At 40.6% G+C, this 23,489-nt stretch overlaps 3 protein-coding genes across 5 annotated transcripts in view; 2 read left to right on the forward strand and 1 right to left on the reverse strand.

Annotated features, from left to right (window-relative positions):
• Nucleotides 1-776, forward strand: part of dact4.L (dishevelled binding antagonist of beta catenin 4 L homeolog) — a 13,014-nt gene extending 12,238 nt beyond the window's left edge. Inside the window, exon 4 of the mRNA NM_001096125.2 lies at nt 1-776. This exon is cut by the window's left edge and continues 441 nt beyond it. Coding sequence (NP_001089594.1) covers nt 1-98 — 98 coding nt within the window. The 3' untranslated portion in view covers nt 99-776.
• A 2,462-nt stretch (nt 777-3,238) lies between these two features.
• Nucleotides 3,239-8,868, reverse strand: ttc9c.L (tetratricopeptide repeat domain 9C L homeolog). 2 transcript variants are annotated; one of them, XM_018257606.2, is made up of 4 exons: nt 8,571-8,868; nt 6,426-6,672; nt 4,400-4,582; nt 3,239-3,397 (listed from the first exon to the last, which is right to left on the reverse strand). In XM_018257606.2, exons 1-4 carry the CDS (start codon nt 8,580-8,582, stop codon nt 3,303-3,305), a joined length of 537 nt encoding a protein of 178 aa, XP_018113095.1. In that variant the 5' UTR covers nt 8,583-8,868; the 3' UTR covers nt 3,239-3,302. The 2 variants fall into 2 exon arrangements, with proteins under 2 accessions (XP_018113095.1, XP_018113097.1); XM_018257608.2 differs by lacking the exon at nt 8,571-8,868 and adding an exon at nt 8,254-8,421.
• Nucleotides 8,869-9,009: 141 nt separating this feature from the next.
• hnrnpul2.L (heterogeneous nuclear ribonucleoprotein U-like 2 L homeolog) lies at nt 9,010-23,308 on the forward strand. 2 transcript variants are annotated; one of them, XM_018257603.2, is made up of 15 exons: nt 9,010-9,198; nt 9,615-10,112; nt 11,106-11,244; nt 12,521-12,591; nt 14,611-14,750; nt 16,047-16,137; nt 16,312-16,424; nt 18,171-18,425; nt 18,667-18,789; nt 18,873-19,001; nt 19,105-19,273; nt 19,398-19,595; nt 20,179-20,282; nt 20,665-20,751; nt 22,936-23,308. In XM_018257603.2, the coding sequence occupies exons 1-15, from the start codon at nt 9,075-9,077 to the stop codon at nt 22,999-23,001; spliced, it is 2,307 nt and encodes a 768-aa protein (XP_018113092.1). In that variant the 5' UTR covers nt 9,010-9,074; the 3' UTR covers nt 23,002-23,308. The 2 variants fall into 2 exon arrangements, with proteins under 2 accessions (XP_018113092.1, XP_018113093.1); XM_018257604.2 differs by having other exon boundaries at nt 9,158-9,309.
• Nucleotides 23,309-23,489: the final 181 nt, after the last annotated feature.

Here is a 23,489-nt window from a genome sequence, read left to right on the forward strand (position 1 = left end):
TAGTGGAGAACCACCTCCAGAGGGCCAAATCTGTTCGGGACTTGTTCTCCGTCAGCCCATTCAAAAGAAGTCAAAAAGGGTTGAATAAGCTTCATTAACTGCTGTTTTAAAATGGAAACATATGTATATAGGACGTTAGTAATGTGTGGGTTGGGGAAAATAAATGGGCCTGCACCTACCTGACCTGGTATAGCTGCTCTCTTTATAGACCAGCACCCCACCTGCCACCTTTTTGTGATGTCCTGAAATGGGGCGGACAGTTGTATGCCTTTAAATAGAGACTGCCGGAGGCCCATGACCTGACAATCTTGTGTGGAAGTAGCCCAAACCCATGCGTATCGGCCCTACCTGCACATCACTAGGGAGTGCCAAACCACACACCCACCCCCCTGCAAAGTTTGCATCAGGTCTAGTAACCAAGAGCAACTAATCAGCTAGTAGTAACCAAACAATCATCTGGTTGCTGAACCTGGTGCAGGAAAACCTGTGAAAAACAGAATCCTTCCAAAACAAAAATATTTCACGAGGTTCGAGCAAGGTGAGGATTATTACTATTTTTAGATGTTAGTGAAGACCAGGGTTGCTGTCCTTAGGGTGATATCTTGCCTGGGAATTTATTAGAACCTGTCCTCTTCTGCTGCCAGCAACAGTTATTGATATTTTATATGTTATTTTCCTGTGTACTGTATATAGTAAGGTGTACATACAAAGGGCATAATGATGCTATGTTATATTGTCTAATTAAACATAACCAGAATTAATCTGGAGGAAAATAAGTTGTATTTTTTTTGCCTGTCCAGATTGTTCATGCTGCTTCTCCTTTTTCTGTATAATTTATTTACTTTCATTTCTATTGCCCAATCACTACTTACATTTACCTTCCAGTCAGCTCATCTCTATTCTTTTTCTGGTATTAAACCAAGGTCCAGGGCAGCATGTAAAGAGTCGTAGGTATCTGAACTCTGTTTATTCATAGGAGTGAGAGGTGCCATACTGGTTATCAGAGCAAGCATTTACATTTCATTCAGATTCCATTGCAAAAGTGTTCTAGTGGGGGAACATGCTTTATAGAATATTCAGTTTACCTTACAATAACTTTTAAAGGGGAAGTCTGGCTTCCAAACCAAAATTTGATAAAGAGGCCCATAAAAACCCCTTAACTATTTCTTCAGAAAGTATGAATAAATACCATTTTCTATGCTTAAATCCAGCTGTTTAACAGTTCTTCTCTTTCTGCATCATTTGAAATCCTGGCAGGGAAGGAGGAACTAAATACCGATGTTACAAATTGTAACAACTTCTCCACAGCTTACAGACCGCATGCAGGAACTACATAACCCACAATGCATTGCACTGTGATGTTCCTTTCCTTATTGAAATAATGTGCAGCGAATTGTGGGTTTCGGAGGATACATGCTGAGGACAGATGGCTGTTGATACAAAGTAACAGTAGTCAGCCAGCTCAGCAAAGTAGTCAGACAGATCAGCAGGAGGCTAGTCTTAAGGAACTGTCAGAAACCATTAAAAAGTCTGCATATTTTTTAATTGATGGATATTGCAAAGTTGCTTGAAATTATGTTTACTTTCCAAAAAGTTATGTTTGTGTGGAGTTTCCCTTTAAATACAGTACCTTGTGTGCAAAAACCATTACTGAAAATGATAATGTCCCTTAAAGGAGAAGAATAGCCCCTTTGGGCATAAGCTCATTCAATTAGGTTTATGGGGGGAAAAAATATTTGATTTTTAAACGAATCTGTTCAATGCCATGAAAAGCATAGACACTTCCTTCAATCACACACACATATATAATCTCATATCATAAGCTGATTCAGTTAGTTGCATAAACACTATGGGGCCGATTCACTAACTTCGAGTAAAGGATTCGAATTTAAAAAACTTCCAATCTCAAAGGTTTTTTTTGGGCTACTTCGACCATCGAATGGGCTACTTTGACCTTCGACTACGAATCGAAGGATTCGAAGTAAAAATCGTACGACTATTCGACCATTCGATAGTCGAAGTACTGGCTCTTTAAAAAAAACTTCGACCCCCTAGTTCGCCATCTAAAAGCTACCGAAGTCAATGTTAGCCTATGGGGATGGTCCCCGTAGACTTGGCTAACTTTTTTTGATCAAAGGATATTCCTTTGATCGTTGGATTTAAATCCTTCGATTCGAAGGATTTAATCGTTCCATCGAAGGAATTATCCTTTGATCGTTCGAACTATCTGCGCTAAATCCTTTGACTTCGATAGTCGAAGGATCTTAATTCCTAGTCGAATATCGAGGGTTAATTAACTCTCGATATTCGACCCTTAGTGAATCGGCCCCTATCTGATCTGAACCTTACCATTTTCCACTGAGAAGTGATGGATTCTGGTACTTTCCTCTGATTTCCCTAATTGCACAGATGCCCTGAAAGCAGAGGGGTTTGAAATCCCAGAATTTATCACATTTCTTTACAATCCAACAAGGTGAGGGAGGGATTGCAAGATTACACTGTGACCCTAAAGCTCGCCATAGTTGTTGAGATTTTTAAAAAATCCATCATCGTGAGACCACGATTTTCTCGGAAAGATGGTACGAATTGACCATCAACTAATTTGCCAGGAAAACAAAGGGGAGCTGCCTGCTTGGCCCTGCAAACATAGATAGATTGCACTGGGACCAACAAAGATTTTTTAACCTGGCCGATCAATTTCCTGACAGATGTCGGCCGAAAAATAGTTAGATGTACGATCATTCAAATCACACTAACCGCACGATAATTTCGAAGGATTGGTCGGACTTCGCGAAAATCGGTCGTTCGGCAAGAAGAATCGTCACGTCTATGGGGAGCTTAAGAGGATGTGGGGAACTGGTCCCTGCCGCACACAGACTATCATGGCTTCCTTTCCATCTGTGGAACAAGTACGTCTATGTAAAAATAATTTAACAGCTATTTTTGGAAGAGATCATGTCAAGAAGGAGGCACATTTTTCTTAATATCCAAACATGCAATTCTGAACAAAAGAATAAAATATGGTTCCTAATTTAAAAAACAAAAACAAACAAACTGTGCCTTTCAACGGATTGATATTCTTGAAGTCATTCCGCATGACCCAGCAAAAATGGCTGTACAGACAAACTCAGCAGCACCTGTACAAAATATATGCACACACACCTTAAAACTCACCCAGGGCAGCACCACTATACATTCTCTTGGACTGTTGGCAATAAAAATGTTAAAATGCAATCACTACAAAAAAAATAGATTTTATTCAATTTATTTTGCATACTGTGGGAACAAGAACAGACTGCATATTATCCAAACATCCCCTGGTATCTCTGTTTCTCCTCTTCTCTGAAAGTGCTCAGGGCTGTGTCGGTGAGCTGAACATAACGCCTGATGTTGCCATCTATGGAGAAGCCATAACATTATAAATGGAGGGAGTAAAAGAAAAGATCAGGGAGTTGGAATACAGAAAGGAAGGATTAAATATATGTAGACTAAAAGCAGGTATATAAAAAATTAGTTTTGATTAGCCACATGCTGCTTCTGTTACACAAAAAAATAACATTTAGCACACGAATAAGAGGGAAATGGAGATGTAGTGCAAGCCTCTATATTATCTGTTGCATTGGGGATTTGGTTTTATTCAGAGATTATTATTTTTTGTTGCCAAGATTTGCCTATCTGAATAATCTTACAATTTGCTGCCTCGTTGCTTTGGTAATTAACTTCTAGCAACCAGGCAGCAGTTTAAATACCAAGAATAAGTGTTCAAAATCACAAAAATAATAAAAGTGGGAAACTAAATTAAAATTGTATTTTTAAAGGAAAACTATACCCCCAAAATGAACACTTAAGCAACAGATAGTTTATATCAAATTGAATGACATATTAAAGAATCTTACCAAACTGGAATATATATTTACATAAATATTGCCCTTTTACATCTCTTGCCTTGAACCACCATTTCGTGACTCTATCTGTGCTGCCTCAGAGATCACCTGACCAGAAATACTACAACACTAACTGTAACAGGAAGAAGTGAGGAAGCAAAAGGCAGAACTCTGTCTGTTAATTGGCTCATGTGACCTTACATTTGGTTTGTATGTGTGCACGGTGAATCTTACGATCTCAGGGGGCGGCCCTTATTTTTTAAAATGGCAATTTTCTATTTATGATTACCCAATGGCACATACTACTAAAAAAGTATATTATTATGATAATGATTCATTTACATGAAGCAGGGTTTTACACATGAGCTGTTTTACTCAGTATCTTTTAATAGAGACCTACATTGTTTGGGGGGTATAGTTTTCCTTTAAGGTCAATCAGCCCTACAAATTATTCATGCAAAGTATATTGGCTTTAAACAAGGGTACATTTCAGACTGGGAGTATAAAAATGATACCTTTTGGTGCTTTAGAGGCTGCCTGTGACAGGTAATGATGAGCATTGGTGTAGTCTTTAAGGTGATAGCTTGAAACCCCTGCTCTGTACAAGGCTTTGACATTCTGAGGCTGCAGACTCAGAACCTGCAAACTACATTCATAGACACGCTGATAGCGAGGAGGCTGACTCTGCAATAGACAAGCTGCAGGATAGAAAAGAGCAGTGTTGTTAAAAATGAAGCATTATTCCTTTATACAATCTCATATTAGTAGTTAGATTGAGAATGCAATGTGTCACCTAATGGAGCCTGTCAAACAGGACTAAGAATTGCTGGAATGTGTACATTATCATATCCTGGTAGGAACCTCAATTTCACTGGAAGTGCTGCTGAATATCAATATAATTGGATTATGTGGAAGTGGAGGTTCTGGCCTGTTCCCGTAAAACCATACCATCTCATCTTCATTGCCCACTGTCCAATACACTTAGCCGTGCAACTTGTTAACCTTTCAATTTCGTCTGCTACATTTCTGGCCTTGTTCAAACATGCACTGACGCCCTCCCTCAAAAACAAATCCCGGCCCCAGCTCTCCATCAACTATCGTCCGGCATCTTCTACTGCCTGCAAAATGTTGGAAAGACTTAGGGTGGCCATACACGGATAGATCCGCTCGTTTGGCGATGTCGCCAAACGAGCGGATCTCCCTCCGATATGCCCACCTTGAGGTGGGCAATATCGGGCTGATCCGATCGTGGGCCCTAGGGCCCAACGATCGGATCCTAGCGTTCGCCAAACGGGCGGTCGGATCGCGGGACCGCATCAACGAACAGATACGGCCGCGATCCGACGGGATTTTTAACCCCATCCGATCGAGATCTGGCCGACTTTCGGCCAGATCTCGATCGGGGAAGCCCGTCGGGGGCCCCCATACACGGGCCAATAAGCTGCCGACTCGGTCTGTCGGCAGCTTTTATCGGCCCGTGTATTGCCACCTTAAGTTTACACAGGCATAGTTTAGCATTTCACTCATAACCTCATTCCTGCCCCCCCCCTGCAATCTAGCTTCTGACAAATATCCTCAAATAAGTAACCAATGGGCTTTTCCTGGCAAATTCTACAGTACACGATTCCATATTCATCCTCTTAGATTTCCTCACATCACTTGACAAAGTCACTCCTCCTAGACTTTTCTACTGGCATTCATGGTTCAAATTGTCTTTCTTGAACATTCCATAAGTTGCTTTTTCCGGCTCCATCTCTCTATTGGAGTCCCCCTAGGCTCTGTCTTACCTCCTCTGCTCTTACAGGTATGGGATCTGTTAACCAGAATGCTTGGGACCTGGGTAAACATTAATTAAAGCCAACTGAATAGTTTTGGCTCCAATAAAGATTAATTACTGTATATCTTGGTTTGGATCAAGTACACGGTTCTGTGTTTTTATTACAGGGAAAATGGAAATAATTAAAATGGAGTCTATAGGACATGGGTCCCCAACCTTTTTTACCCATGAGCCACATTCAAAAATAAAGAGAGTTGGGGAGCAACACAGGCATGCAAAAACCTCCTGGGGTACCAAAAAGGGGCTGTGATTGGCTATTTGGTAACCCATACGTGGACTGGCAGCCTACAGGAGGCTCTCTTTGGCAGTAAACTTGGTTTTTATGCAACCAAAACTTGCCTCCAAGCCTGGAATTCAAAAATAAGCACCTGCTTTGAGGCCACTGGGAGCAACATCCCAAGGGTTGATGAGCAACATGTTGCTTGCGAGCTATTGGTTGGGGATCACTGCTATAGGACATGGCCCCTCATTCTGTTATTTGTGGATAACAGGTTTTTAGATAACAGATCCCATAACTGTGGTACTTCTCTAGGAAAACAGCTTCAGTTATTTTGATTCCAATGTATGCTCACAGACTCAGCTGGAGTGCCATGAATGAACAGTGTATTACGAAGGGGGAATGTTCATCACCTTCATGTTTGTGCAAAGGATCCCCCCCCCTCATTCTATCTCATTGATCATGACAGATCAATGAGATAACTTACCAGCTAAATTGTTGTAGCAATCTGCCTGTAAGGTTTTCAGTTCCTCAGCCTGCTGAGAATTTAATTTAACAGCTGTAGGGCCCACACCAGGCAGCGGAGAAAACAGACTTGCATCAAGGCTGCGAAGCTGAAGCAAAGCTTTATGGTACATACTGACTGCCTGGCGAATACGGTGCTCTGAGTAACATTGATTACCCTGAGACTTGAATGAACTTGCTTGCAAAAGGCACTGATCCACAGCTCCAATCTTTCAAGGAATGCAGATAAATGGGAAAAAGAAAGGATTATATTTTGTATACATGCAAATACATATGTGTACAATTATGATATAAAGCTAAGTGCACATAATGGTTTCCATTGTTGACAAGCTGATTTCTAGCCTTTCCAACAATTCAGTCAAAATAATAACCCCCCCCATGCTAACCTTATGTTAAATAATTACCTTTTTAGGAACTCTAGTTATTAGCACTAAAATGTCTGTGCGTCATGGCACCCTGACCGTGATTTTGCTTATTTTATTTCCTTCAGAGCTTCCATGCTGCTACCTTTCCTGATGTAATCCTCAAGTCTCTACATAGAACATCCATTAGTAGCCTCTAGATGGAGCTCTTCCGGAGATACAGCATATAACTGACCACTTCTGAGCCAACTGGTGGTCATTTGGTCAAATATTTGTACAATCTGACCTAATTTCTTGAAGGGGGTTAGTCAATAACCAATTAAAATTTACAATAGGTTTATAATTTATGACCAGCAAAAAAAGCTAAAATAGGAGATGAAATATTGTTTTTCTATTCAAATGAAAGGTTAGACTGCATGTAAGGCACGTCGAGGATTAGCCAGACAGGAGTGGGAGGTGCATAAGGGAGCCAACAGGATAGCTAGACATGAGCAGGTGCATAAGGGAGAAGATAGGATAGCTAGACATGAGGAGGTGCATAAGGGAGAAGATAGGATAGCTAGACATGAGGAGGTGCATAAGGGAATGGATAGGATAGCTACACATGAGGAGGAGGTGCATAAGGGAGTTGACAGGATAGCTAGACATGAGGAGGTGCATAAGGGAGAAGATAGGATAGCTAGGCATGAGGAGGAGGTGCATAAGGGAGCTGACAGGATAGCTAGACAGGAGCGGGAAGTGCATAAGGGAGAAGATAGGATAGCTAGACATGAGCAGGTACATAAGGGAGAAGATAGGATAGCTAGACATGAGGAAGTGCATAAGGGAGAGGATAGGATAGCTAGACATGAGCAGGAGGTGCATAAGGGAGAAGATAGGATAGCTAGACATGAGGAGGTGCATAAGGGAGAAGATAGGATAGCTAGGCATGAGGAGGTGCATAAGGGAGCTGACAGGATCGCTAGACAGGAGCGGGAAGTGCATAAGGGAGAAGATAGGATAGCTAGACATGAGGAGGTGCATAAGGGAGCTGACAGGATAGCTAGACATGAGCAGGAGGTGCATAAGGGAGAGGATAGGATAGATATGAGCAGGAGGTGCATAAGGGAGAGGATAGGATAGATATGAGCAGGAGGTGCATAAGGGAGAGGATAGGATAGATATGAGCAGGAGGTGCATAAGGGAGAGGATAGGATAGATATGAGCAGGAGGTGCATAAGGGAGAGGATAGGATAGATATGAGCAGGAGGTGCATAAGGGAGAGGATAGGATAGATATGAGCAGGAGGTGCATAAGGAGTGTTACTGTAATAGGATAGACAGAAGCAGGAGATGCTTAAGGGGGTGATGACAAACAGTAGGATTCCAGTATTTTATTGCCCACATGTTTTGTAGCATAGCAGGAGGGTTACAAAATGCCCTGACTAACCTCCATTCATCCCCTGCACACATGGGTGAACCTACAGGTCAGACTGTAAAAAACGTGAAAAAGCTGACTAATGTGATCCCATAAGGCTGTGGGCGCACAGGCTAAGATCCAACTGCTCTCTGCCTGTGTATTCTGCAGCCTGAGAGAAGTGGGTCTGCTCCATTGAATCCAATCACACACATACCGTGACCTGGAGCCTTCAGCCTGTGCGGCCCATAGCCTAAGAATTAATGGAAGGCGATACCAAGATTCCATTCTGTTTGATAACAGAAATCTGAACACACAAGCCTCGTGGTGTAAAGAAGTCGCGAATCTACCTGCTCAGCCATAACTCACTCCCTGCTGCATGTTACTTCCGGCTTCAAGACTCCGCCCACAACTAGGAAGCGGCTGAGGTGGTGTCACGTGACGCGCCCCGCAACCAACTTTATTTGTATGCGTTTCGGCCGCGCAAAATGATTCATTTTAGCCAGTCACTTGCGTGACACAAATCACACTTGAAATGAGAGTTTAATTACAGAAATAGTTACAGTTGTATAAAGTGAATGTCGACTGGTAAATGGAAGCAGTAAATACGTCAATACGGCGGAAGAATATGTAATGCTGGGATAAAAGACACTAACTCGCCGTGACTGACTAAACTACAACTCCCAATTACGAGTAATGCACAGCCACGTGCTGACACTGTCCATGCGCCAATCAGAACACAATACGTCACTGTTTATTTTTCTTCAGAATGAATAGGGCGAAGCAGCGCGCAACTTAGCAGCCGCCAAAGGCTGGCCAATCAGAAGAGAGGCGATAGAGGGTCACGTGAGCAAATGATAACCAGCGCCTACGGGAGTCGGGTCTTTCCCTCAATAAAGCCAATTAGTATTTGCCACGTCATTAAGGCGGAACGAACCCTTGTCGGACAGGCCAATTGGAATGAAGGATGTCACAAAGGTGGGGTTCAGAGCTGTAAGCGGTTGTCTCTTTTTGCAGTGGCGGACGGTCTGTAGCAGGGAAGAAAGGGAGCGCTATACCGAAAGTCTTGCAACAAGTTGGACGTTCCGCGTAAGTTTTATATATTTTTTTGTGGCCGCTGCCCACCTAGGAACGTCATCTTTACCGCAAGCCAATCCGCGTGACGATTGGACCACATTGTAAGCGCGCACAAAAAAAAAGAGTCCCTGATTGGACTCCCATTCGGTCCATAACAGGTGGTCGGGACACAGAGACTGTACAATATTTTCTTCCCTCCTCCTCTCCGGTTTGCCAGCTTCCGCTATAGTGTTTCTTCCTGATCTACTTCCGGTTAGGTCTTACTTTTCCGCTTCCTGTAGTTAATTTCCGCTTTGTTTCTGTGTCTCCATAATCAGAGCTGAGGATGAGCGGCCTGGACCCACGGAAGATGAAAGTGACTGAGCTGCGGGCTGAGCTGCAGCGCAGGGGCCTGGAGAGCCGTGGGCTTAAGGCAGAGCTGTGCGAGAGGTTGCAGGAGGCTTTGGATTCTGAACTTTTGGGGGGCGATGAAGAGAAAGGGGTTTGTATACAGGAAGTGGCTGGGGGTGATGAAGAGCTGGATCTAGGGGAAGAAGAGGATGAAGAGCAGATGCCCCATGAAGGCCCGGAAGAGGAGGAGGAGGAAGATTCTAATCCAAATGAGATGGAAGCAGCCCAGGGGAATGATGCTGCAACTGTAAAGAAGGAAGAGGAGACTGACTCACTGGCTGACACTATGAACAAGGAAAGCCCTCCTGCTGTAGAAGGAGAGGAATCTGATATGGGGGTGGAATCCCTGAATGGAGCAGCTTCAAAAACAGACCTGGGTGACTTGGCTGCAGAGGAGTGCACGGACGAAGACAAATCTACAACAGGTAAGTCCAACAAATGGGTACAGGTAACAGCCACACTTAGATCTCCTAAATTCAACACTTCTTTTTATTCTAAATGAGAAACTGGAATATATTCGCTAGGCTGGGATTGTTCCATAATAATTCCGGTGGTTCGGAATGTTCCATAATAATTCTGGTGGCATATTGGCAGGGCTTTTGTTTTTATTGGCCTCAATTTACCTATATCAACTAAACGGTTTCTTTTTTTTTTTCTTCTTTTTTTTGCACAATTATATTCTTATTTTTTTTTTTGGAATGATAAGGTTACATTTCACTGCAGATTATACTTGTATAACTTTGTATGTGACAAATACAGGAATCTATCTATCTAAATTAAAGAGAATGTCAACCCCCGCCCCCAATTTTTTTTTTCCTAATTAAAGAAAACATAATTCTAAGCAATGTTGAACTGAGACTTTTTTTGCAAAAAAGTAACTGCCAGGAGTTAAGCAAATGCTGCTTTCAATAGCTATTTTTTTTTTTTTTTACAAATAACTTTAAATTCAAAGACTTTTAAAAAATGTATTTAAGAAAGTTTCTTAGAATTATGTTTTCTTTTATTTGGTAACTTTATTTTGGGGTTGACTTGCCCTTTAATATTATTACACTCAGGAGAACAGTATAACCGTTGCATAAACAAGTGAAAAGCTGACTGATTTTCTCCCAGAAGATGAGAGATGTGATGGTTTCTTTTTTTCATGGTTTAAGCCTGTCATATGGCCCATATCTGGTTGAGCAGTTTTGGCAATACTGCCAACAATTTGGATGTGTATGCCAGGTCAAGGGGCTGCTTTGGCAAATGATCAGACATGTTTAATAATTTCATGTGCAGCTTCCCCATGGTGACATGAAGAGAAACTGCTTCATTTCTCAGATTTCAAGATTTCTAGTGTGGTGAAGCCTTGATTTACCAGTAGCATTTATACATAAAGCTTTTTTTTTTTTTTCTTTTAACAATCCATCTCCTTTTTGCAGCTGAGAGTAGCCAGATCAAGGAGGAGTTGCCTGATTCAAGGAGCGCAGAGCCAAAACGTCACGGAGTTAAGAGAATAAGAGACGATGAACAGAATGGCCGTACATACCATGAATTCAAAGAGGAAGCATATTATAGCAGGTGAGAAGTATTGCTACGCTTTATTTCAGCCTCTCTCCATTTCCTTCCAGTTGAGCGCAAATATGAAGTGATTCTGAGAAACAGAAATGTAACAGTATTATGCAAAACTGTAAACAAAGAAATATTTAGATCCACTTTATTTTGTACGGGGATCCAGAGAACTGCAAAGAAATGAAAATCCATCTTGCGGTCTTTAGCAGAGTTACTTCAAATCCCAGTCATTACAAATCTCAGTTTAAAATTGTATGTCTAAATCTATGTGTGCAAGTTTAAAGGGAGAATATATATATATATATATATATATATATATATATATATATATATATATATATATATATATATATATATATATATAATATATATATATATATATTATATATATATATAGTGAAGTTTGGGGGGATCACAGCGGGATTGTTAGCATAAACGCAGGCCACTCCAAGGTGAAAAGAAAAACAGTTCATTTATTTTGATCACAAAGAGCTTCCAGCAGCAGTCAAAATGCAACAGAAAGAAAAACAGCTTCATTCAGCAACATAAAGTCCAGCAATAAACAAAATAGCTTACTTCAGCGTTTTTACGTTTTCAGTACCCCAAGGTACTATCCAGGCATGGTCTGTGGGGAAAACACCAGGAAAATATCCCCCTGGCTATCAGGCCCCCCCAGGTCTCTGAAAGTACAGTCGTTCCAACCCAACAGCCCAGCCCAGCTGTGCAGCTCCTACTCTCACATTGCACACCTGCTGCTGAATCCCCTAAACACTCCTTGGCTGTCCAGCCCACCTTCTGGCTGCTTAACCCTCTGGTGTTTCTTAAAGGGCATATTCCTAAATGGATGGCTCAGATCCTAAAAACAGGGGATACATATATGCCATCCACTATAAATATATAACGCAGGATGCGGCACTCACAGGGACTTGATTCAAAAACAAAAAAAAATGCAAACCTGACGAAGATCCCTGTGGTGGATCGAAACGTTGAGTCCAATAAAGATTTTTTGTTTTTGTATTAAGTCCCTGTGAGTGCCGCATCCTGCTTTATGTTTGATATATCTTTTATGCTGGCACCCAGGCAAAAACCTAGTCATCGGTGTGCACCTTGGATTTTGGGGGTATATATATATATATATATATATATATACACACAACTCTTTTACAATTAAATGAGACTATAGTTCATATGTATTGAGCTTTATAACTGTAAGTGTAGGAACTGTTTTTGCGTTGCCGGCACGTGATACAGCAATCATTTATTCATTTTTTCTTTCCCTTGTTAGATCAAAGTCTCCTGTTCCTCCCGAAGAGGAAGACAGTGAAATAGATGAAAATCTTCTCTGTTTGGATAAATGTAGGTACTTCTTAATACTTGTTTCAGTACTTTCTGTTATAAGTGGGCCTGACTACACTAAAAAATTATTGCATCATGATACAAGAAAAAGTATGACTTGCATAATTACCTATAATTGCACTTATATAGACAGTTAAGCACTTCACTGAATAAGTCAAACAGTAGCACAGAATCACAGTTTGTTGCAGGAAAACTAGTAAACCTTCTGCCTAGTAAACTGCTACTTGTTTTACATTTTTGTCAATGTTCTATAAGGGTAATGGTAGACGAGATTTGTTGCCAGCAGTAAATTTGTGCTACAGCAGCTGACCCAAAAAAGCTTTCCCTTTGTCTAACCCTCAGATTGCTTTGAGTAAAACACTTTTCCTGCTTAATTGCAGGAAACTGACTTCTTTTGAAGTTTCCCAGAATTAACAGAGGTGGTTCACCTTTAAATTAACCTTTAGTATGTTATAGAGTGACCAATTCTAAGCAGCTTTTCAACTGGTCTTCGTTATTTATATTTTACAGTTTTTAAATTATATGCTGTCTTCTCTTTCCAGCTTTCAAATAATGGTCACTGACCCCATCTAAAAAACAAATGCTCTGAAAGGTTACAGATGTATTCTTATTGCTTCTTTTTGTTACTCATCTTTCTATTCAGGCCTTCACATATTCATACTCTAGTTTCTTTTTCACATCAACGCATGATTGCTAGGTTAATTTGAGGTGGGCAATATCGGGCTCATCCGATTGTGGGCCCTAGGGCCCAACGATCGGATCCTTACAAATTGTAACAGGCGGTCGGATCACGGGACCGCATCAACGAACAGATGTGGCCGCGATCTGACGGGATTTTTAGTCCCATCCGATTGAGATCTGGCTCTCGATCGGTGAAGCCCATCGGGTGGCCCCATACACGGGGTAATATGCTACCGACTCGGTCTGTCGGCAGCTTTTATCGGCCCGTGTATGGCCACCTTAACTTGCAGTACAGCAGTAAAGAGTGATTGAAGTTTATCAGAGCACAAGTCACATGAATTGGGGCAGCTGGGAAATTGACAATATGTCTAGCCCCATGTCAGATTTCAAAATTGAATATAAAAAAATCTGTTTGCTCTTTTGAGAAATGGATTTCAGTGCAGAATTCTGCTGGAGCAGCACTATTAACTGATGCGTTTTGAAAAATTGTTTTTTTCCCATGACAGTATCCCTTTAAACACACTCAACATACTTATTAAATAAAGAGTAAAAGTACAGCTTTTGCAGGACTTAAAACAAAAATTTGACCACTGAAGGGTGGTTTATTTTTAAAGTAAACCCTGAATCATATGAGTAAATATACTACTATATTTGTCAAATTCATGTTCATGTTTGTGATGTTACCTGCAGATCTTTTAATCCCATACTCCCATGTAATGCACAAAGCACCCCATGATAGGTTTTCCATAGGAAATGTAGGTAAAAGTGTTGGATTTGTAGTCAAGTTGTGGGTTTTTTCCCTTACCTTAAACACTATGCAACTGTGAAACCTATCTTGATACTGAGACCTGATGGATCCAAAGGCATGCAACTGATAGGCGTGCCTCAGTATCTTGCTTACAAATGAAAGGATTTTAGCATACAGTAGAACCCCCATTTTTAAGTTTTTCAGGGGCCTAGAAAAAAATGGTGTAAAATCCAGGAAAATGTAAAATCGGAGAAATATATTATGCATAATATATAGGTGGGACCACAAAACAACAATGTAAAATGAGGGAAAAAGTTGAAATCAGGGGATGTAAAATTGAGGTTTCACTGTATGTAATACATCAAGAATAATTTATACTTGCATGTTAATTTATCAGGTAACATAAGGGTCAGTAAAACTGTAGATTGCACTAGTTGCATGGTTCAGCTCATCACATTGAATATTTGCACTGGCAGATCCTTTATTGATTTCTGATCATGCTCTGGATATTTTACTTGGACTTGTCAGCTTGATTTGAACTAACATATAAAACTTGAATATTTAAAGCTATGCTCATTTTATTATTACAGTGACTTGTGACTTGCAATTGAAAATGGATAACGACCGTTTCGGAGGGAGACCACTTTTCTTTGAAAAATTCCCTTCTCTGTGGTCGGGTTCACGAGCCACTCATGGAGTGACCAAGGGAAAAGTCTACTTTGAAATCAAGGTGAATAATCCATTTCTGCTTAAAACAGTATTTTATTATCATTGTTCACATGTTTTATAGTTCTTTAAAATATTTACCACCGTCTGCATTATTGCGGGTCATGGATTATTCCTCTGTGAAGCTACAATATTATTGTTCCTATTTCTCTTGCCTAGATTGGGGGACACCGTCTTATCATTCTATTCAGGCTTTCTCTTATTCATGTTTCAAGCTGGTTGCTAGGGTAAATTGGACCCCAACAGCTTCATATAAAGCAAAATCATTCAGAGAGCTCAAAAAATGAAAAACAATTACAAATTGGCTCATTGCTTGGATTCTACTAAAATATTTATTTAAATGGTTCCTCTACCCAAGAACTATTTTTGTATAATGAAAGAAAATGTAATTTTAAGCAACTTTCCAGTATACATTAATTGGATTTTTTTTTAGTGGTTTTAAAATTATTTGAAAATGTAATTGCTGTTGAAACACAGATGGAAATGTAAACACGCTGCAGCAGAGTCGGACTGGAGCCTTGGGGGCCCACCGGGGCTGCATGCGAAGGGCCCTCCTTACAGTCCCTGGGGACCCCCTCCCGACGTCCTTTTGTCTTGCCCGCGGCAGACGAATACGCTGACACAAAGCAATGCGTGCACATGCACAGACAGACAGATATGCGCAAACACAGCGTGATGCGCGCCCATGGTGACCATACGCGCGCATGTGCTAGCACCGAACCAGCTTTATTTCTTTATGGGGAGGCGAGGGGACACTGCACTGCAGGCCAATATTTAAGTAGGGATGCACCGAATCCACTATTTTGGATTCGGCCGAACCCTGAATCCTTCGCAAAAGATTCGGCTGAATCCGAACCCTAATTTGCATATGCAAATTAGGGGTGGGAAGGGGAAACGATTTTTTACTTCCTTGTTTTGTGGCAAAAAGTCACATGGTTTTCCTCCCCGTCTTTAATTTGCATATGCAAAATCGGATTCGGTTTGGCCGGGCAGAAGGATTTGGCCGAATCCTGGATTCAGTGCATCCCTATATGCAAGTGCAGCACTCCCAAAACCAGAATACCCTCTGCCTGCAGAAGAAAAGCAATTGTACAAATCTAAAAAAAGAATAAAAAGTGTAAAACAAAAACACCAGTACCACTTTAGTACATGCTAAAACAAATAATGCGATGGTCTTGCCTTTGTATGGTAGTTTATTTTGACGCTTTTAGTGTATTTTTATTTTTTTCAGAAAGATTGCACAAAACGTGACTATTAGTGTTTCGCTCTCTTGTAATAATTCTGTTTTTCATTTTTACAGTTAACCGAGAATTTACCGCAAAAGGAAGGGTGCACAGAAACTCCATTGTTACGTGTTGGTTGGTCTGTTGGCCAGTCATCTCCTCAGCTTGGTAATGACATATGTTTGCCTCAATAATTTAAATGTGTGTGATCTTTTCCCTTCTTTGTTTGTAAGTAAAACATTTTTGTTCTTCCTCTATTTCCTTTTTCTGTTATGTCTGATTTAGTGGATACAGAAAAACTATAGGATAGAAGTCTTAACGTTCCTCTGTTGTTGCTAATAGGTGAAGATGACTTGTCCTATGCATACGATAGTAGAGGCCTGAAAGTCACCAGCTCGCATTTTGATCCATATGGGGAAACATTTGGAGAAAATGATGTGATTGGCTGCTTTGCTGTAAGTTTATTTTGCCAGCCGTGTGTTTTATGTACCTGCAGTCCTACAATATGAGCTTATGGTAGAGCATCCCACTTGTGTGTGAGCTGTGGAATCGGAAGCACTTTTGGGTATCTGGAGTTTGAGTTGCCAAAAATGCTCCGACTCCGAATAGCTTTAAATACTTTTAAAATGAAAATAATGAAATCAGATTTAAGAGCTTCTATGAAGGAGAATATGGCAGAAGCAATTCTGTTTGTAAGAACAAAACTTAATATTTAACAGCTATTCTACAGGTTCAGTTAAAGGGGTTTGTTCACCTTCCACACACTTTTTTTCAGTTCAGTTGTTTTCAGATTGTTCCCGATGAAATAGACTTTTTTCAATTACTTTCCATTATTACTTTTTCACTGTTTTTCCAAAATCTAAGGTTAAAGTTGAATGTATGTGTCTCTGGTGTTTGAGTCTGGCAGCTCAGTAATTCAGGTGCAGACTCTGAACTGTTACAATTTTGCAACATTTAGTTGATACATTTCTCGGCAGCATTTCTGGAGTATTAGCAACTATTGTATCAATTCTAACAGCTGCCTGTAATGAAACTCAGAGATTCTGCTCAGCAGGGACAAAGATACGAAATATATCAACTAAATGTATCAATTTAGAACAGTTTGACCCCCCCCCCCCTTTGCCAGAGCTGCTTTAGAAGGTGAAAAATGACACTTCAGTATTAGAAAAAAGGTCACAAATAGAAACTATAAAGTAATTGGAAAAAATCATTGTTTCTGGTGATCTATCTGAAAACAGCTAGTTGTTTAAAGGTGAACAACCCCTTTAATATATATAAATGTTGTTTTAGGTTTTCTAATTGTTTTCAACTTTGACTTTGGTTTAGACTTACCAAAGGATGTGGTTAATATTTTTGAGCTTTGACAGTGATAAAATGCCATGTATGTTGTGTACTTAACTTCTTTCAATCAACATGGAAAATATTAAATAATATTACATTTAATATTAAGTATTTAAAATAAGGATATTAAAGGAACAGTTACACCAAAAAATGAAAGCGTTTTATCATATAGTGTTAGCATGGACTGGTAAAAGCTGTGTGTTTCCTTCACAAAGACTACTATAGTTTATATAAACAAGCTGCTGTGTAGCCACTGGGGCAGCCATTCAAGCTGGAAAAAAGGAGAAAAGACACAGGTTACATAGCAGATAACAGATACGCCCCTATGTAACCTTGAATGGCTGCCCCGTGGTTTTTGCATTTGTATGTCTGGCAAGACACTAAGTATCCTTAGTAAAAGATTCGGCCGAATACCGAACTGAATCTGAATCCTAATTTGCATATGCAAATTAGGGTCAGGAAAGGAAAAAGTGGAAAAAATTCTACTTTTGTGACGAAAAATCACGTGATTTCCCTACCTGCCCCTAATTTACATATGCATATTAGGATTCGTTTCAGCCAGGCACAAGAATTCGGCCGAATCCTGCTGAAAAAGGCCGAATCCTGGATTCCGTGCATGCCTTATGAATCCTCATTTGTATATTCAAAATTGAGAATTTCTTTTTTAAGATTGTATCGGTTGTGAACAAAAAATTGTCTTCAGTAATGATAATATTTAAAGTAATGCGGCTTGGCTGAGCCATATCCTGAATTTTGAATTTAGTGCAGAAACCGGCATGCGTTTTCTTCGGCTTCGGATTAAATCAACATGCATATTGCATTAACAATCTTCACGTTCTACTTTTTCCTCCTTTTTGCAGGACTTGGAAGGAGATTCTGTGGATCTTCTTTTCTCCAAAAATGGGGATAATTTAGGTCAAGCGTTCCACTTTGAAAAAGAAGTCTTGGGTGACCAGCCATTGTTTCCTCATGTGCTGTGCAAAGGTTGCGCATTTCAGGTCAATTTTGGACAAAAAGAGGAGGCCTGGCACCCGCCACCTGATGAATTCATTTTCTTGAAGGATGCACAGCCTGAAGACCTGGCAAGGTCTCTAGAGTCCATAGATGACTGTGAGGTATGGTCAAAGAATAATGGGTACACTTAACAATGTTTCGACTTTTGACTGTGCATAGTGTGTATGTATATCTGTGTGTGTGTATATATATGTATATGTATGTATGTATATATATATATATATATATATATATATATACATACATACATACATACATACATACATACATACATACATACATACATACATACATACATACACACATTGTTTAAAATGATGGGCATTACTCGCTCTCTTGCAGGTGTTGCTAATGATTGGGCTCCCAGGATCTGGAAAAACTACATGGGCTTTAAAACACAGCCAGGAGAACTCTGAAAAGCAATATCTTCTCATGAGCACTGACATATTAATTCCACAACTAAAGGTGTGTCACAAGAGAGAGAGGTGTCCAATAAAGAGTGCATGGGTTGAATCTGTATGTACTCACCTTTTTTTTTTTTTCTGCAGACTGCAGGACCTGACTCAAATCAGGAAGATCCTAAAGCTAGAGATAGTTTAACAAAGCTAGCCACACAGTGTCTAATCAGACTGATTCCACTTGCTTCCCGCAGAAAGAGGAATTACATCATTGATCAGGTAGGGAATGTGTATAGTAGGGTACAGAGGAAGACCCATTCTTTTCCAGCACTCGGAGCCACAATTTGTTGTCTTCATACTTCCCTTTGCTTCTTTCCCATAGTGCACAGTATATAACTCTGCTCAACGCAGGAAGATGAATTGCTTTAAAGGCTTTCAGCGGAAGGCAGTTGTGGTAGTGCCTAATGAGGAAGAATGGAAGAAAAGAGTAGAACAGCGTAAAGAGAAAGAAGGGGAGATCATTCCTGAGACAGTTCTCCTTGAGATGAAAGGTATTACATCTCTCCTCTATCTTGCAGGGAGAAATGTAGGTTCTTCTTTCTCTCCTTTTTTGGTATTCAGCAGTTTTTGCAAACATTTTATCATAATATATATTCTTTTTGTTCTTTCCAACAGCCAACTTTAATATCCCTAAGAGGACAGAGTACCTGCATGAAATCCTCTATCCAGAGCTGGATTGTGAAGAGGCAGAGGCTCTTATAAATGCAGCCAAAAAAGAGGCACGCCAGCTGCTGCCTGCTCCTGATAAGAGAGGAAACCGCATGCACAAGCGAAATCGCCCAGAGAGGGGGCGGGGGGGATACCATGGCACAGGTGAGAAAGTAAATGTCGCTACAGAGAAGGTTATTGCCCTACAAGTGCCATCGTGAATACATAAACAAAAAATGGTCTTCAAATACACTGGATGAATGTTTGTTTTAAGTCAATAAGCCTATACATGGAGATGCGAAAATACTGCAATAATCACCATCCCCTTAAAGCTGCAGTTCAGCAACAGCTGTAGAGCCACATTTTGACTATCCACAACCAATTTACCGCTGGCAGCGCTGGAAAACGTATCCACGGGAGACGGTAGGAATAATATCAATGTCTGGCTTTATTTAAACATACATAGTGGTTTCAAAGTAGTGGGAGTGCCAAAAACTGACGCGTATCGTGCCCCACACTGGGCACTTCTTCAGAGAGTGTTGCCGGGATCCCGCGATAGCTGCGGAGGACGTGGGAGAGCGGAAGGAGTGGGGAGAGCTCCGCCATCGTTTTCTCCTTTCTAATAGTGACAGACGCCTAACCACATTTTGACTATGCCTGCTATAGAAATTAAAGAACACATTTGTATTTGATGAAAAATACATAGTCTAGTCACTAATTGTATGTATTTTGTTCTTTGTGTCCCTAGGGAATTATCAGCAGAGAAACTATGATAACCGCATGTATATGAATCACCCGAGACAGCAGATGTACCATCAGCAGCAGCGATCGTACTGGGCACCACAGAGAGGAGTATGTGTTTGGAATGTAGTGTTTATGGAGAACACCATATTACTCTGTATATGTGCAGCAAGTGATCTCTAGGGAGGGGGTTCCCCACATTTTTTTTTTTTTTATTTGGGGATCAGCTAGGGTACAAGTATTACACTAATTGCTAATGCATTCTTTTGTAGTTAGGTCTATTCTTGCACCTTATATACTGCAGTTGAGGCATTGTCCCGTTGCTTATATGGAGTGTTCCATTAACTTTTAGTATGGTATGTAGTAAAAATGTAGTATTCTACATTGAGTTGTTAGACAGGTTTCTGTCAAGTAGTATTGCTATAAATAAAGTGCTGATAAACATGTTTTATAATCTGCTGTTAATTAAATCTCATCTTTCTTGTTTATCAAGGGTTACCAGAATTATTATGACCAGTACCCAGCACAGCAGAACAGATACTATGGCCAGTACCAGAACTACAGACCGCAGAATAGAGGGGTGAGTCCATCATTTTCTTTTATGTGTTTCTTTACATGAGATTTCACTCTCTCTGCTTCCCTGTCCATTTAGTAACGCCTTTCATTCTTTTACTTTGGTTTTTATTGCATGACATGCAGTTGTCCGCTTTAATGAGATAAAATTACAGAAACCTTTTTAAGGAAAAAAAAAAAACTTATTACAACCTTGTTGCACAATTGACTAACAGGGCAGAAATGTTAGTTAAATTAGTTTGCCTAGGACAGGCATTTCCAAAGTGCGGCCCGGGGGCCAATTGCGGCCCGTTTTTAAATTTACACCGGCCCTCAGCCTCCATCATGAAATTAATAATAATGAGGCCCCCCAGCACAGTGCGATCAGGAATCCCATATCAGTAATATTAAGGCACATTAATGAAATGATCTGCCACTTGGTCTATACTGCTGCCTGTGTGCTGAAGGTGTTGGCAATAGACACGTACTGGAACGTAGTGACGCGCTGTTTTCTATATACTTCTTTACGGCTGAAGGTGTCAATAGATGTACTGATGTGCCAGTACAGTAAACTAAAGAAGTATGGCGTCACTACGTGCCAGTACGTGCCAACACCTTCAGAACACAGGCAGCAGTATAGACCAAGTGGCAGATCATTTCACTAATGTGCCCAAATATTACTGCTACGATTACTCGATTCCTGTAATTTAATGTTAATGGTTCAAAAATGTCGGGCTGAATGGTCGGCCCCAGGCCCGGACTGGCAATCTGTGGGTTCTGGCAAAGGCCAGAGGGGCTGCTATAAAGTGCCATAGAAAGTCAGTATTTAGTGGGCTGGTGGTGGCTGTTTGGGCCTCTGTTTGGGCTGAGTGGGCCTCTGTGTACCTGAAATGTCAGGGCCTATTTTAATTCTCAGTCCAGGCCTGGTCGGCCACCACACATTTTCACCTCACCAAATCTGGCCCTCGTTGCAAAAAGTTTGCGCACCCCTGGCCTAGGATGTCACCATGGTGTTGAGTCCTTTGCGGGGTCCACATTTTAAAACCCAGACCCACCACCAAACCTGCAACTGCCTCACCGCAACCCAGCCCCTCTAATCACTCACTACCAATAAAGGGATTCTGTCACAGGAAAACGTGTTTCTTTAAAAATGTATCAAATTATAGTGCTGCTCCAGCAGAATTCTGCACTGAAATCCGTTTTTCAAAAGAGAAATCAGATTTTTTTTAATATTGATATCTGACCAGGGTCTAGACATGTTGTGACTAGTTTCCCAGGTGCCCTCGGTCATGTGATAAACATCAGTCACTCTTTACTGTTATACTGCAAGTTGGAGTGAAATTACCCCCCCTCCTTACCCCCACAGCAGCCCTTCAGTAGAACAATAGGAAGGTAACCAGATAACTCCCTGCTTGAAAATATGAGAATAGCACTCACCAGCAAAAGTCCCACTGCCACACCTTCAGTTACATTGAGTAAAAGAAACTGCTTAATCTGAAAGCAGTTCCATTGGGAAGCACTGGCTCTTTCTGAAAGCACGGGATCAGGGACAATGACCTGAGATTGCTGCTTCTACACCAATATTACAACTAGAACAAAACACTTATTGATTCAGGAATAAAATGTTAAATAGTGCAGTGAATTATTTGTAATGTAAATAATGTAATTTAGAAATAAAAACGACACCATAAAAATCATCACAGAATACCTTTAAACTAGGGATGTACCGAATCCAGGATTTGGTTCGGGATTCAGCCTTTTTCAGCAGGATTCGGCCAAATCCTTCTTGCCGGCACAGACCGAATCCTAATTTACATATGCAAATTAGGGGAGGGAAATTTTGTGACTTTTTGTCACAAAACATGGAAGTAGAAAATGTTTTTCCCTTCCCATCCCTTATTTGCACATGCAAAATAGAATTCGGTTCGGTATTCGGCAGAATATTTCGCAAAGGATTCGGGGGTTAGGCCGAATCCAAAATAGTGGATTCGGTGCATCCCTAGTGTTTTGTGGGATGGCAGGTCTTGCATGTTGTTTACACATAATATTTTTCAATTTTGTCCTTTTCTATTTTGACCAGTGTAACTGCATCCGACTTCAATGCAATCTGTCGACCCAACGCCTGACATAATTTTTGCAGCTAATGAAGTTATATTAATTGCTTTAGTATTCTCTCTGCTAAGTTCTGTTTCTCTTCTAATTTCTTTTTCAGCACTGGCAGAATTATGAGGACAGGACACAGCACTGGAATTATCAAGGTTACCGTGGACGCCGGTGAAAGTTTTATTTTGCAGGATGGGGATGATATGGGTTGTGTTATGGTTTTCGTGGGTGTTGGGGTGGATTGTATATTATTATTTTTTTTTTTTTAACGTATAAAACAAACATGGAAGTCTTCTCCTCTGTGGGGAACAAACTGCCTAGCATGTACAGTTTGAGGGCTCTTACTGTATGTAAGACTCAGCATTTTAAACTTCTGTTCAGCCCCTATGTATTGGCTGTGGCTTACAGTTCTGCCGTATCTGAGGCGCGTGTCTTGCAGCACTGTCATGCCCTGCAGAGCATTTAGGGTTCAGAATCCGATATGATTTTGTTTTTATATTCAGTAGTGCGTTCCTCTGCTTGCTATATTTCTCCTTCTGGAGCTACAGTATATGCAGTCATTTTAGCTTCTGTCTCTCATCTGATCAAATCTTTTTTTAATTTTTACTTAAAAATAAAAATGTAAAAAAAAAGAAATTCAGCTTTTATTTTGTTTTTATTTTG

Source organism: Xenopus laevis, chromosome 4L (assembly GCF_017654675.1).
Source record: "Xenopus laevis strain J_2021 chromosome 4L, Xenopus_laevis_v10.1, whole genome shotgun sequence".
Taxonomy (NCBI): Eukaryota; Metazoa; Chordata; class Amphibia; order Anura; family Pipidae; genus Xenopus; species Xenopus laevis.